The following is a 14,511-nucleotide window of genomic DNA, read 5'->3' on the forward strand; positions in this document are numbered from 1 at the left end:
GGGCTTGGCTTCCTGTCCCTGGGAGCATGGCTTTGAGGCATGCCCCATGATGGTTGTTGGAGGGGTTGTTTGTTTTTGTTTTGTTTTGTTTTCGGGGGCTGAGGGGACCAGCTTCCAGCTGTCCACAGTGTGATCTGATTTGCATCCATCCATCTTCCCCATTGGTTTCTGGATACCCTGCCTGTGTTTGGAGGAGAACCTCCACCCTCATCTAGGGGTTGTTTTTAAGGAGCCTAAGCAGCCAATAGACCATATGGACAAACACTAGCACACAGTCAAAATGGAAGCTGCCTTATTAGGAATCAAATGCCGGATGGCGTTATAAGGATGCTGTTGGGCATCTCTGTAGAGCTGAAGAGATGCCCAAAGGTTTGAGAAGGCCCCTAGAGGAGAGGCTGGAGTCAGGCCAGCGCAGTGGAGGAGGAGAGGGACAGAGAGAGACCCTTCCTCCATAGCCCCAAGCTGTCTTTGGTTGCTGTGCTGTGTCCTTCTCATGCTGTTTCCTCCTTCTCCTCCTCCTTTCCCTGCTTCTCCCTCACATCCCCGAAAGTGAACATTCCATCTAAGTTGTTCTGCCAGGACTTGGGAAATTTTTTCTTCCCAGCACTGGGAAATTATAAATAACTCCTGGATTAGAAGAAACAAACAAAAGCAAAAGCAAAAAAATCTCTGAGTCCAGCTGCTCTTGGGTAGGAATGGGCCTCCAGCCCACCAGGAACCCAAAGCCCCCAGGCAGAATGGAGTCCTTCCACTAAGAGCCACTCGACCTTACTACGTGATAATATCCCACGATTTAGGATACCAGGGCTAGGCAGTCCTCCCTTGCAGCCCACCTACTACTGGCATAAAAAATAAAAATAAAATAAAAACCTGCCTGGAATTTGCCACCTAGAAAGGGACAAGCCGGAAGCCCAGGTCCCAAGAAATCGTCTCGGATTTTCAAGGGGAGTAGACAGCACCCTTCAGGGAGGGGACAGAGAGGAAGGCAGGCTGTCAGAATCCCTTCCTGACACTGCCTCTCACATACTTTCCACGCTTACACTCTACCCCTGTACGCCCCTAGCAGCTGTCATAGAAACCAGCGACGCTGTGGCACTTGGAGTGAGGCAGCACCCAGCTACTCCTTGGAAGCCAGGCTGTCCTCTTCTTCCTATCTGCCAGGTGAGATCGTAAATTCCCATCCTAGTGCTGGGCAGGAGAGCGGACAACTGGGGCGGAGACCTGACCTCCTACTCTCCCCGGATCTTCTCCTCCTCGCAGCCTGCCTGGGTCACCTTTTCCATCTGGCTCTCAGACTCATTGGGCGCTTGAGTTCGTGCAAGGCATGATGTCCCGCGCGCCCCCCTCCCCGGATTTCCCGACGCACGGAGCAGGGCGAGGCCCGGACGCGACGCGGAGGGGACTGGAGAGGCAGAGGCTTTATTCGCTGTCGCGGGCGAGGCCGCGCCAAGGAGGACGGCCGGCTTCGGGAGGGAAGGCGGCGGCCGCAGGCGCCAGCAGGACCAAGCCGGGCGGCCGTCTGGCGCCCACGTAGCTCAGCGCCAAGCGCTCCAGGCGCCGCTTGCGCTCGGCTGCCTGCGCCGTGGCGTGCAGGGGTCGCAGCAGAGCCGGGGGCGGCGCGCCGGGGCCGCGCAGCAGGAAATCGAAGCCCGCGCGATCCCGCGGGTCGTAGAAGAGCGGCCCGGTAGCCGGGTCGGGGCCTGGCGGCCAGGCGAACGGAAAGGGCAACGTGAAGTCCTCAGTGAGCACGCGGATGGCGAAGTCGTCCTCTTTGCCCAAAGCGCGGTAGGCGCGCCCGATGCCGCGGAAATGGGCCTCCCAGAGCTGCGCGTCGCCGCCGTAGATGTCTGGGAAGCGGGGCGCGGGGGGCACAGCGGGACCTGCGGCGGGCGCGACAGTTAGCGGGGGGGGGGAACCCTACGCTTGTCCCCGGCGCGGGGAGGCTGGGGAGGGGAGCGCCGGGACACGGAAAGAGAGGCCACTCGGAGACAAGAACCCAGGTGAGGGCCACCTGAGCCCTGAGGAGTGAGACCTGAGCCCCTCTCAACACCGAGGACAGCGCCTACGAGGCTGAGAAGGGGCTCTCAAGCCCAAATGGGACCAAGGGGGGGGTCTACCTCCATCTCTGACCTCTCTCCTGCCTCTTTGGTCACCTCTCCTTCCAAAGGGGAAGTTGTCCACTTTGCTGAGGGGACAGCATCGACAGACTGTGGAGGCCTGCAAAGGTCCTGAGAGTATGAGAAAGTCAGGCCCCTGAGCACAAAGTTCAGGGTGGGGAGGAGGCTAGTTTAGCCAGGAAGCTCAGTAGGATTCACCCAGCAGGTGGTGGCATGCAGCAGTTGGTGCAGGTGTCTGAGTCACTCGGCAAGAACGACTCTGACTACTGCGGATACAGCGGACTAGTCCCCCGGCCTGGGGTCTTAAGCTTCATCCCCATGAGGACGGAAGTAAGGATGGTGGAGCACTCGGCTGGAGATATGGGGTGTGGGAACTTGGCATGACAGCAGATGCTAGGTCCCCAAGACAAGGACCAATGCCAGGAGCTGGAGGACTCATGCTGGAAAGTATGTGGGTTCCCACAATGCAATGGGAGTCACCATTCCATTTTTGCTACAGGCAAGGGTCTAAGAACAGGAAAGTCATGTGGGAGTGGCTGCAATAACCCCCCCCCCTCCACAGTGCCACACCATGCCATGCCCAGGAGCCTCTTGGTTATAATTCTTACACAGTGCACTTACTGAGCATCTGCTGTGTGCAGACAGGAGCTGCACTATATACTGTCTGTAGCCATGAGCCAGACAACAAAGCCCATTCTTCCACCTTCATAGATAAGCAAATGCCTTCTTGAGTCAGAACCTCGGGCAGCACAAGGGGTGTTATGCCAGGAGGAGAGATGAAGCGGAGGTGATCTCCCCAGTGAGGAGAGCCAGGCCTGCAGATGGCTTGTGATGAGTGGGCAGGACCTGCAGGGCCACACCCTGAGTCCACAGCTCAGAGGACCAATGAGGTCTCGGCCTCCAGCCCTGCAAGCCTATCCTGACTTTCTGGCAGCCTTCTGAAGTCCTTATCTTAACTGCTCAGTACCAAGGTGGGGTGCAGCCACAGAAGGGGCCATGAGAATTCCTCTGAGAGGTAGAGAGAAGCTTTGGAAAAGAAAGGTGGGTCCTGGGAGAGAAGACGGAGACTCTCTCACAGTCCCAGGCATGGACATGGTAGTTTTATCAGGTGAGTGTAGCTTGTAGAGGTAGGGGGAGGGAGGGCAGTAGCAGGGAGACCAGGAAGACACAGCAGTCTCTCGTCTAGATGAAGGCAGCTGGGGCCAGGACAGCTATCAGAAGAGGGCTGCTTCTGGACGTGTCTTGAAGCTAGTTAGTGTGGAGGTGTGGAGTAGGAGCACTATAGAAAATGTAAACCCCAGGCCACCATATGCTGAAGAAGGGGGAAGCTGAAAGGGAAGCAGCTGAGGACAGGGGATTGAGATTTTGATTTGGGACAGGTTGGGTTGAAGCCCTCAGATGGGCTGATGGGCTGATGGAGAGCACAATTGGCTGGAGACAGACCTGGGGAAATGGCATTTAGGGTCAAAAGAGTGGATGAAACCACCAGGGAAGGGAGGGAAGAAGGGAGAGAGGGAGAAAGGGAGAGAGGGAGGGAGGGGCGGAGGGAGGAAGTAGGGTAGGAAAGGGGAGAGGAGAGACAAGGAGAGGAGAGAAAAGAGGGGAAGAGAGGGGAGGACAGAGGAGAGGAGATCCAGAGCCAAACCTGGGGCCATCTGTCCTTGCCAGGTCAGGGAGAGGAGAAGCCAGTGAGGGGACCAAGAAAGAGACAGTGATATAGGAGCAGTGTGGGAGATTCTGGAAACCAGACAGAAGCTGAATCACATGCTGCCAGTGGGTCACATCAAATAAGGCCTCGGAGCTGGCCTCAGATTTAACATCCTGGAGGTCATCAGTGACCTTGACCTGAATCGCTTCAGGGAAGTACAGAAATTAAGCCTGATTAGAGTAGGTTCAAGAGCAAATGGGAAAGAAAGATTTGGAGGCAGCAAGGACAAGTGACCTTCTGTCAGGTTTTTGTTAATAAATGAGGAGCAGAGAAATGGGGCAGTCACTACGAGGGAGGTGAGCTTGAGAGAGAGAACAGAGAGCCACCCACCTCTGTGGTAACAGCAAAGGAAACCCAATGCTTCTGCCTGAGGCAGAGGGTGGCTTGGGTGTGGCTGAGTAAGACAGAAGGGCAGGCAGCGGGCCTTGGATGGGAGGGCAGGTGACCAGAGTCAGTGATGGAGGGGGAACAATTCCTAAGTCCTCCTATGATGGCTTCAGTGCGGGGTGGGGGGCTCACAGCCAGCTGTGCTGAGGAAGGGCACACAGAAAGAAGGCATCTGGCTGTTGCTAGGAGAGAGACCAGGCAACCAAGGAAGTAGTCAGGGGCCTGGCCTGGTGGAGGCACCCGGCAGGCAGCTGTTAAGAAAAGAGAGTGAAGCCAGATTAATGGACACAAACAAGGGTGGGGTGGCATGGGGGGGGGAGTTGCCAGGCAAGGACAGGAGAAAGAGGAGGCTGAACGGGTGGGAAGTGAGTGAGATGAAGCTGGGAATGCAGGGAGATGGCTAAAAACAAAGGGTGTGCTCCCCCCAAGTGGGGAGCTTCCTCAAGGGAGCAGAACAGAGAGGAATCCCAAGATGGATGTAGAGGAGCTGTAGTGTGCATGCTGACCAGGCCTTGACCGAGCGGAAGGAATGGATGGCTTGGAGCAGATGAAAGAGGCCGGAGCCTGGGGAAGGGAAGAAGTCAACCAGACAGATGGGAAAAGTCAGTGAACAGAGAGGGTGGTGTCTCCACTAGGGCAAAGGGGTTGAGGGCCTGGGGTCCTAGAGGGTTTTAAGGAGGTGTGGCTAGAATAAAGAAGGCCTGTCTACTCTTCCCCAGGAGGGAATCCTAGAGCAAAGCAGAGAGAGGAAGCAGGAAGGAATGGAAAAGAAAAGACTGATGCCCTCACCTTTAGAAAGTGAGCGCCACCCCCACTTCCTGGAGGCTATCTGGACTGCTGCTCCCTGTCCCCACATTCGCAGACACCCACCCACCCCCTTATCACTCATATTCCCCAAGTGTCTCACCTGGAGTGGTGACAGGGGGTGGAGGCAGACCAGCAGGGCTAAGGTCTCCAGAACAAGGAGAAGCCATGTCAGAAGCCAGGGTCCCACTTCTGTTTACTTGGCTTCCCAGGAGACTGGGTAGGGCCTTCTGGAAGACAGAACTTTGCGTTTAAAGGGGCCCCATCTGGAAAAGGGTTGGGGTCTGGGGACAGGGGTCATGAGAGCCAGAAGGCACCTACATATTGTCTTGTCTCAGATCACTCTAGTATTCACATCCCAGTCTGGGCCCACAGGGCCACTGAGAACTTGATTCCCCTCAGCCACACTAGCTAGAACCTCAGGAGTGTTCCCAGAGCCCAGGAGCCAGATCATTACATCTCCTGCTTCAAGAAGCCTCTGTGGACTTGTATTTCCCTCTCCATCCCCACCAATGAACACAGCACCAGTAGAGAGACCAAGGATATGGGGCTGGGGCTGAAAAGGTAGGACTCTACAGCAGGAGAGTGGGCAGAAGGGCTCCCTTCATTGGAGCGCTGGGCACTGTGGCATAGCCTCCCTGTGGTGCCACCCTTAGCATTCATGGTCCAGAAACTAACCATCGTCCCTGAAAGAGGCTGGAAGGTATCACTCTCCTCCGTACATGCCTGCAGGCTGTAGAAACCAAGACAACTTCAGAAGAAATGAATGTCCATGTTTGTAGCTGGGTCTGGGGCCTGGAAGAGAGAAGACCCAAGCTCCAGCCACCATGTGAGAAAGCTCACTGTCAGGGGCTATTTGTTACACGGCCAAACTGACTGATACAGCAGCACTGCAGTGGGAGAATGGGGCCAGCTTTGTGGAAGAGTAGCCTATTTATCATGCCACCACCATCACATCTGCATTTTCACAGCTCCTGCAGTGCCTTGCCATCCTCTGCAGGGCAAGCACACTCTTGTCCTTCAGGTACCATTCTCTGCTCCCCCTTCCAAGATGCACTTGTAGTCTTTTCTGCATCTCCAAGCCCACAGAGCCTTCAAGGGAAGTCACCTGTCTGAATTAGTTCCTCCCTTGACTTCTGTGGCCTCGTGCATCGTGGTGTGGAGTGTGTCTTGCTCTAGGCAGCCCATACTAGGACCGTGCCCTTTCCTCCATTCAGTCACAGTGAGAGGGCTGAATACCCTCCCAGTCCCCAAACAGTCAGAGCAGGAGGTAAAATGCAACTTGCTCCCATGACTTCCCTGCCTGTTAGGGAGTGCTGGTCCTGGGTAGAGCCACCCATGATGCTCCACTCCAACAGAGCTTTGGTTCTGTGCCCCATGTGCATGAGCCCCACTTACATAAGCTTACACTCTCAGTGCCACATCAGTGTGCCACCCTGTTCATCCTCCAAAGCCATGAGCCAGTAGCCCCCATCCTTCCCCAGCCCTAGCAGCCACTGCTCCCCATTGTTGGGAGTCCACTGACTTCAGATATTTTGTAGGAATGAGACCAGCTGTGGTAGCTCTTTTCACTTAGCACAGTGTCTTCACGGGCAGCCACACACCCAAGACATCAGCTTTCCTCCTTGTTAAAGGCTGGATGATATTCCTCTGGGTGCCTAGTCATGTGTCCCCATCCATTCAGTCGTAGATGGACGCAGGCTGCTCCTACACCTTGGCCTTGAGGCAGCTGCTGCAAGGAAGGAGTAATACCTCATGAGATCCTAATCTTGATGTTTTGGATGTGTGCCCAGAAGGCCAATTACTATATCATATGGTGGTGCTATTTTTAATTTTCTGAGGAACCTCCATACTGTTTCCTTTACTGGTTGCACCATGTGACATTTCACCTACAAGGCAGGAGTGTTCCCCTCCCCCATGTCCCTTAGTCTTCCTTCCTGACAGTCTGTCCTGATAGGTGAGAACTGACAGATCACCATGGCCCTGATGGCACTGCCTGGGTTTCTGGTGATGGAGGCACCTGTTCATGTACCTGCTGGCCCGGTGTCTGTCTGCTCTGGAGAATGTCACCCTGCCCGGCTCTTTCATTGGGTTTTTCTGTCTGTTGATGACTTGTCTGTTTTCTTTTACTGTTTGGCTGTAGCACCTTATCAGAAAGATGGTTGCCAGTACCTTTTTCCCCTGGAGGGGGAGAAGGAGAAGGGGGAGAGCTGCTTTTCTGTTTTGCTGTTTTCTGTGCTTTACCAAGGTGTTTTGCTTGAACACTGTCTTCCCCATCTATCTCCACCTTTTTTCACCTGTGTTTTTGGTCTCATATCCAGGGAGATCAATGACAAGCCACTTGACCCTTAAAGGTCTTGCAATTCCCAGCCTGAGCGGATGTCTCTGGAGGGTATGAGCTGGCCAAAGGGACTGCACTGTGCTGCTGAGAAGAGGGGTGCAGACACATGCCTGGCCCCTCCAACAGCAAAGCAGCTCTTCCATCCTCCTCCCACTGGGCCCAGCACAGTTCAAGGATCTGCAGCCCAACAGCTCAGGGAAACCAGGGCTGGCTTCCCAGAGGACAAGAAGATGTAGGAACGTGTATAGCGTTTCCTTATGAAGGGAGCAAATTCCAGGACACATGAGTTGCAGGGGGCGGGAAAAACGCATCGCTAGAACATTGAGGGCTTGGGAAAAGCAGAAGGTAGGCCTGCCCTAATGTGGGTCAGGTTCCTCTGCTAATGGAGCCAGTATGCAAGGGGTTGGTAGTAGCTCTCAAGACAAAACCAACCCAAGTCTACTACCCTGAGGAGGTAAGAGGCTGGACTCCGAGCCTGTAACTGCACGAGGAGGGTGCTATTAGGGAAGCAGCTCACTACAGGGGCTCCAAGGTTGGACAGCAGGCTCAGAGGAGTTCCAGCCTTCATACCCCCTCCTCATAACTCCCCCCACTGCAGCCTTCTGATCACAGTCCTGTCTGTGACCACAGCGCCACCTACTGGCTGCACGGGGGAGCCAAGCAGGTGAGATACTTGAGGTAAAAAGGGGAGCCTAGTACCCTGGAAAGAGGGTGTCAGGTGGCCATGACGCCTCACGCCCACTTGTTTAGTGGCTTGAGTTTGCATCCTGCTTCTGCCGCTGACAGCTGTGTGACCTCGACCAATGTATGCCCCGCTCTAAATTTCATCCCAGACCAGGACCGTGGGCACATCTGACCTTTGTATGACATGAGCAAGAAGTGAACCCTAGGAGCACGGCCGAATTCAGGTCCTCAAACACCAAGGATGCTCATGACTCACACAAAGTCGCCGGTACAGTTTCCCATCCACACAGGTATGGCGTACAGTTAACGGTCTCAGCATAGAGAGAGGACGGTGACACAGCCACAAACCCCGGAAGGGACAGGTGTGGGAACTTGTGATACTCTGCTTAAGCTTCCTGTGGCTTTATTTAGCAACCAACCCGCAAACTTTCTGAAAATTCAGGACTCACGAAGCCTGTTGAGCTGGCTTCCACACACCCTTGTTCAAGGGCTCCAGACAGAAAATGGCGATCAGATCCCAGGATCCACCACACACAGAAGCCACAGAACCAGCTATGCCATGGCCTCCCTCGTGAATGGGTAAGTAAGAAGGTATGAGCCTCCTGAAACAGACCTGGGGTCCCGACTCTGCCAGAAGCAAAACTCATGGCCTGGGGCTCATGAGCATCAGGAAGTCTGAACTGACAAGATCAAGGTGTCAGCCTACACCATGTCAGCTAAGGGTCTCTTTCTGGTTGCAGACGGTCCCTTCTCCAGGGTGTCCTTGCATGGCAAGGGCCCTTGGGCCTCGTTCACCTGGTTACTACTTCCAGTGTTTTGTCCTAGGCAGGGAAACTAAACTAGGGCAATCATGGGGTCTTGCAGGTCGGAGCCAGGGCCTCTTACAGCAGACTCTGAAGCAAAGGTGACCAGTCCTCAGTCTCCAGGGACTTCGCCCAGACCACTGGCCTTTGCAGGCGTCATCCACGCATGCAGTCTCAAAAGATGTCGAGGTTGCACTCAGCTCTGTGGTGAGCCAGACGCCTGATGGGTCACACCTGGCTTTTCTCTCTACCTTCCTCGGGTGCCCCAGCCGCCAGAGCTGTCTTGACCATTCCAGAAGAGCAGACCCCAAACCCTCAGGCTGTCTGCACAGGCTGACCCTCAGTACTTCACAGGTCTCCAGCCCAATATCCTCAACTGCACCCCCCCCCCCCCCCCCGCTCAAGGCCTGTCTTCCTGCTTTGCATCCCACATTTTGTTGGTGAGAGTGAACTATCAGCCAGGTCTGCCATTGCTGCCGTCTCCTGCATCCTATTGTTGGACTGGGATGGTGTCCACCATTTGTCGACAGAACCAAGATGTCCCTAGCCTGTCCAGGCACTGTGCTGGAGTACTCTGTCCTTACTGAGCCTCAGAGCAGCGCAGGAGCTTGGTAGATGTGCTCCCATTTCACAGGTGGGGATACTGAGGCACAGAGAGGTTGAATGCCAACACGAAGCCACAGGGTCAGTAAATGGGAAGGCTGAATTTGGTGTGGGGCAGTTTGCTTCTCCCTGTACTTGGAACCTCAGTCTCGCCTCACCCCAAGAGCCGTGTCCTTGAGAGGATTTGGGTAGGGGGAGGTATCTATGCAACAGCACCCAGACATGAGGGCATAGCACCCCATGTGCTCACCTGGAGCCCTCGAGAGCAGTCACAGCCCCGGCCTAGGCCCTACTATCACCACAGGGTCCTGGACTCATATAACAGATGCTTCACTTAGCCACAAGTCACAGAGAATGTCAGTGATCTAAGGAACCAAGAGACGGACAGGAGGCCTCTATGGGGACAGATGTCCTCATTGCATGTGTAGCCCAAAGCACACTTCCTCAACCTACCATCCTCAGACAGTGCTGGCTCCACAATACTGTCCCTACAAGGGTGCTGTGGATACTGGAGCCATTGTGACCTCAGGGTGAGGTCAGGGCCACTCAAGGCACCAGATAAGGGACAATGCCCAGGATGGAACTAGCCTGTCAGTGAGGATAGGGCTGGAAACTGAGACCTGTGGGTCTCCTGCTCGGAACCTCAACATGGATGGGCAGCCTCCTGACAGGTCACTCAGCCGAAACTCAAATGATGCTACGTCATCAGCCATGTCCCACAACCCCAGGTCAGTTCAGCTTTGGAGGACGTGGGAGAGGCAGGGGCCACTTAGCCCACAGGCACCTGGCTTCCTCTTCCAGGGCAGCAACACACGATCTCAGAGGGTGCATCATGGGCTGGCTATTCCGGCACAGCGTCTAGGGGTCTTGCCTCCAAGAGCAGCCCAGGAGAGACTTGGGTCCCGTGAAGCCACTGCCTTCAGCGTGGTGGAAGGAACGGTAGAGCTGGACCACAAGTAGCTCTACCCTTATCAAGAGAGGAGAGGACAGAAACCGCTCAGGAGGAGCAGAGATGAAGATGGGCGAGGGCCACAGCAGTGTGAGCCAGTGAATGAACAGCCAGACAGACAGGGACAGGCCGCTGCCTACTTCAGAGCGGGGGTGGGAAGGACACACTTGACCCCTGAAAGAGACACTGCTGTTCATTTGTTTTACACACACACATATGTACATGCATATACATACACATATACACACATTATGTACACTCATGTAAATATGTAAACACATACACATATATATACATACACATACATATATGCATACACATATACACGCAGATATATATGTATAAATGCACATGTGTGTATACATGTATATATGCACACACATAATACATGTATGCACACACAAGTACATACACATGTGCACACAAAGGAGCCCCCAAGGGTGGATTTGCCCACAGGCCTGCTGTTTGAGTTGATTTCTTCCTCTACCACTTGGTCCCCTCTATCTTGGTCCAGCCAACAGTGTCCACAGCTCCCTTGTGCGGTCCCTTTCCTGTGTGTCCCACCTCACTGCAATGTGATTCCCCAGGAGGGGAAGTTGGGGGTCATAGTTGCAGACAGACTCTGGTCTGTGCACAGGGCACAGCTTCCAGATGCCACCTCTATGAAGACTCTGTTTATTCAGTCCAGTGACGGAGCACCAAGGACTGGGCATCTCCAACCATGCTCATCTGCCATAGTGTCAGAGCAGGAGTTCAAAGTGTGAGGGCTTCTGGTGAGTGCCAGGTCCTAGCTCACCCACAGCCACCCTTCGGCTGAGCGCTCACACGGGAGAAAGAGACGGCTTCCTGGAAATTCCTCCTGTGGCAGCAGTAGCCCTGTGCTTGGGCCCAATCCTCAGAACCCATCTAAACACCTGTAATGCAAGTTTGGGTTTCTTTAAAAACTCAGTTATGTTATATAAAATACGTTTTTGTTTTAATGCCAAGTGTGGGATTTTAGTTTGGGCTTTAGTTTGTCCACAGCTGATAATTGCCTCCTGCGGGGCCATGGTCTGTGCCAGCTGGTAACAGCCTGCTTTGTGCAGCACAGAGAGGGGCGTGGTCTAGGACTCAAAGGGATATAAATATGAAAGTCCAAGGAGAAGGTATGGCAGTTTGGAGAAACCTGATGGTGTGGCAGCTTGGAGGAGACAGATGGAGAGGCTGCTGGGTTTGGTGTTGACGGCGATTGATGTAGCCCTGAAAGAACCCTAAACAGCTGGGAGAAGTAAAGGGGTCTGTGCCTCTCTCCCTACTAACCTCTCTCTTAAAGGGTTAGTGGAAGGGAGGTAGAGGCCTTAATACCCCCAAATAAAATAGAGTTTAACAATGAGTGCAACAAACACCAATAATTTGGATGGTCCAAACTCCAAGGACCTGTGGTGCAATGAAGTTTCCACCTGGAGCAAGTACAGAAGTCAGTCCATAGGAGGGCAGCAGCCTGCTCTGCAGCCAGGGTCTCCCGTCTGGACAGGTGCCTGGACCCTCTCTGTCCAACTTTATAACAGTTTCTCCTCCAGCTTGTCCTCAGGACCAGGGAGACAGTCCCACCCAAGAGCACCCTGCCAGGTCAGAGGGAAAAGAGGAAGGCATACAAGCCCAAGCGTGATACCTGGGTTAACATTCTGAAGGCTATTGCAGGGCTCTCTCCAAAGATTCAGAGGGACTAGGGGTTGCCTTGGAGATGAGAACTGAGAACTAGTAGGATACTAGTAGGATAAGCCACCTTACAAGCTGAGAAGTGGTGGCAGAAATTGGACAGGCAAGATGTAGAGGGAGGGGTCAGGCTGAAGTTTCAGACAAGTTCATCAAGGTAACAAGTAAGAATTGAAAGAAGGGAGCAGCCGGGAGCTACAGAGATGGCTCAGCCTTTAAGAGTGTATACTGCTCTTGCAAAGAACCTGAGTCTGGTTCTCAAGTATCTATGTCAGAGGACTCATGGCTTCTGTAACTCCAGCTCCAGGGGATCGTGACACCTTTTTCCGGCCTCTGCAGGCACATGTATACATGCACATATATTAAGTGATTTAAATTTTTAAAACAAGAAGTGAGGGACCAGGAGAGCAGTGATAGGGGATGGGTGATCTCCAGATAGAAGAAGGGAGCAGCCAGTGCAAGTGTCCTGAGGTTACAGCACACCTGCTGGTTAAAAAACATCTCAGGCTCATTGGACTAGGATGGAGTGAGCGGGAAGCAGGATGAAAGCCCCAGGGTGGGCTCCCTAAGTCCTGTTATGTTTTGTTTCCTTTTCCTGTATAGTCTGACTAACATATGATAGAATTCACTGGTCTGAATGTGTCCTAGACCACAAATGAGACAAACAGCTCAGCCTCCAAACCCTTCCCCACAACAGCCTGCTAGTGAGTGAGCACCTAACAACACTCAGCCCAGGGGTCACCAATCAATGTCACATTTTCCGTAATGTCATAAAAACAACATGGAGTGTAGCCTCAGGACCTGGCTTCTTTCACGTGGCATGCTGTGCTTTTGATGTCTGTGTCATCCATCCGGTTTTTACCAGATTTCTGGGAGCGTGCTACGGCCTGTTTAGAAAGCGCTAAACATCTAAACACTAAAATCTGCATGCTTTGCGTTTTTAGCTGGCGCAACTCAGGCACTATCAAACATTTGATTTTTATGTGGCTTAACTCACTTGAGTGAATGCACAGGGCTGCGGGCTAAGTCACATGTCCACTCTGGGTTCAACTTCACCCAACTTTTTTCCTCAAGTACTGCAGGGACTTCCTGCTTCCACACTCCCACAGCTTTTGATGTATTCAGTTTTCCTGGTTTTCTTATTTTAGGGTTGCACCATGCTCCCCTCCTATGGCTTTGGGTTTGTTGTTTGTTGTTTTTTTCTATCCTTCAAGGGGGACAGTATGGCCCCGTTCACCTGCTCCTCTGCCCTCTGTTTCTCTCCACAGGTGACTAGCCCATCAACTCTTTTGCCTGTGTTGTGTTCAGTTGTCTGTGTTTGGCTTTGGCTTAGAGTTCTTGGTCTGTGTGGATGCATCCCTCTGTTACCTGTGTGAGCTACAAGGATTGTTTCCAGGCCGGTAGCTCACCTTCCCTTCTGGATACCCTTCATAGGTTCTGTTTCTATTAAATAAAGTGCGTGCGTGTGTGTGTGTGTGTGTGTGTGTGTGTGTTTCTTTTTGTGAGTAATGCTTTTGGCGTCACATCTAAGAATTCTTTGTCACTCAAGGTCATAAAGATTTTTCTCTTCTTTTCTTCTAGAACTTTCAAGAGTTCAGCCTTTATTTTATTTTTTTTTCAGCCTTCTTTTAACTCCATGCTGTTTTGAGTTATTTTTTGCATGTGTTTGAAATATAGATAGGGTTTTGTTTTGTTTTGTTTTGTTTTGTTTTGTTTTGTTTTGTTTGCGGGTGGATGTTGGAGTGTTTCAGTGGGATGTACTGGCAAATTCAGCCTTCCTTTTCTATTGGAATTGCTTTGACATATTTGTCAAAAATCAGTTGTTCTGGTCTGGGGAGGTTGGTTGCTCAGTGGTTTGAGCACTTGTCTAGCAAGCATAAGGACTAGAACTTGGATCTTCAGAAACCCATGGATATGCTGGGTGTCCATGGCAGCCTGCCTGTAATCCCAGACTCAGAAGGAATGTCTTTGTTGGGAAATTATCTTGACTGTTAATTGACACTTCCGCTGCAGGCAGCATCATTCCCACAGTGCAATGTTTAATGGAATGACAAGACCATATGCCCTTGCCTCATTCTTAATTGGGAAGGAAAGAGCCTGTCTTTCACGGTTAAAGGTGATATGAGCTGGGGTCGGGGTTATATTCTCTAGGTTCATTTGAGGAGGCTTTTCTAATTTTCAGTTCTATTGTAATTTAGTGGTTGCATTCTTCAAACATGTTCTCTGTTGGTTGTGATTTTCTTCTTTAGTCAGTTGGCAGGGGAAGTTACTTCGATTTTCTTGCATTCTCAAGAGAAGCCCCAGTTGGAGATGGTTAATGAGTTCTCTCTATTTTTTAGAAAGCTTGTGTCTGTAGATGAAGTGTATGAGCCTATTCTTTCCTTTTTTTTTTTTTCCAAGTTCATTGATGGCCAGCTGTG

At 52.5% G+C, this 14,511-nt stretch overlaps 1 protein-coding gene across 1 annotated transcript; it reads right to left on the minus strand.

Moving 5' to 3' along the window:
* Positions 1 to 1,419: 1,419 nt before the first annotated feature.
* Positions 1,420 to 5,186, minus strand: CUNH8orf90 (chromosome unknown C8orf90 homolog). The gene is made up of 2 exons (XM_055626319.1): positions 5,120 to 5,186; positions 1,420 to 1,880 (listed from the first exon to the last, which is right to left on the minus strand). Exons 1-2 carry the CDS (start codon positions 5,184 to 5,186, stop codon positions 1,420 to 1,422), a joined length of 528 nt encoding a protein of 175 aa, XP_055482294.1.
* Positions 5,187 to 14,511: the final 9,325 nt, after the last annotated feature.

This window comes from Psammomys obesus, unplaced genomic scaffold, assembly GCF_907164565.1.
Source record: "Psammomys obesus unplaced genomic scaffold, mPsaObe1.curated_primary_1811, whole genome shotgun sequence".
Classification (NCBI taxonomy): domain Eukaryota; kingdom Metazoa; phylum Chordata; class Mammalia; order Rodentia; family Muridae; genus Psammomys; species Psammomys obesus.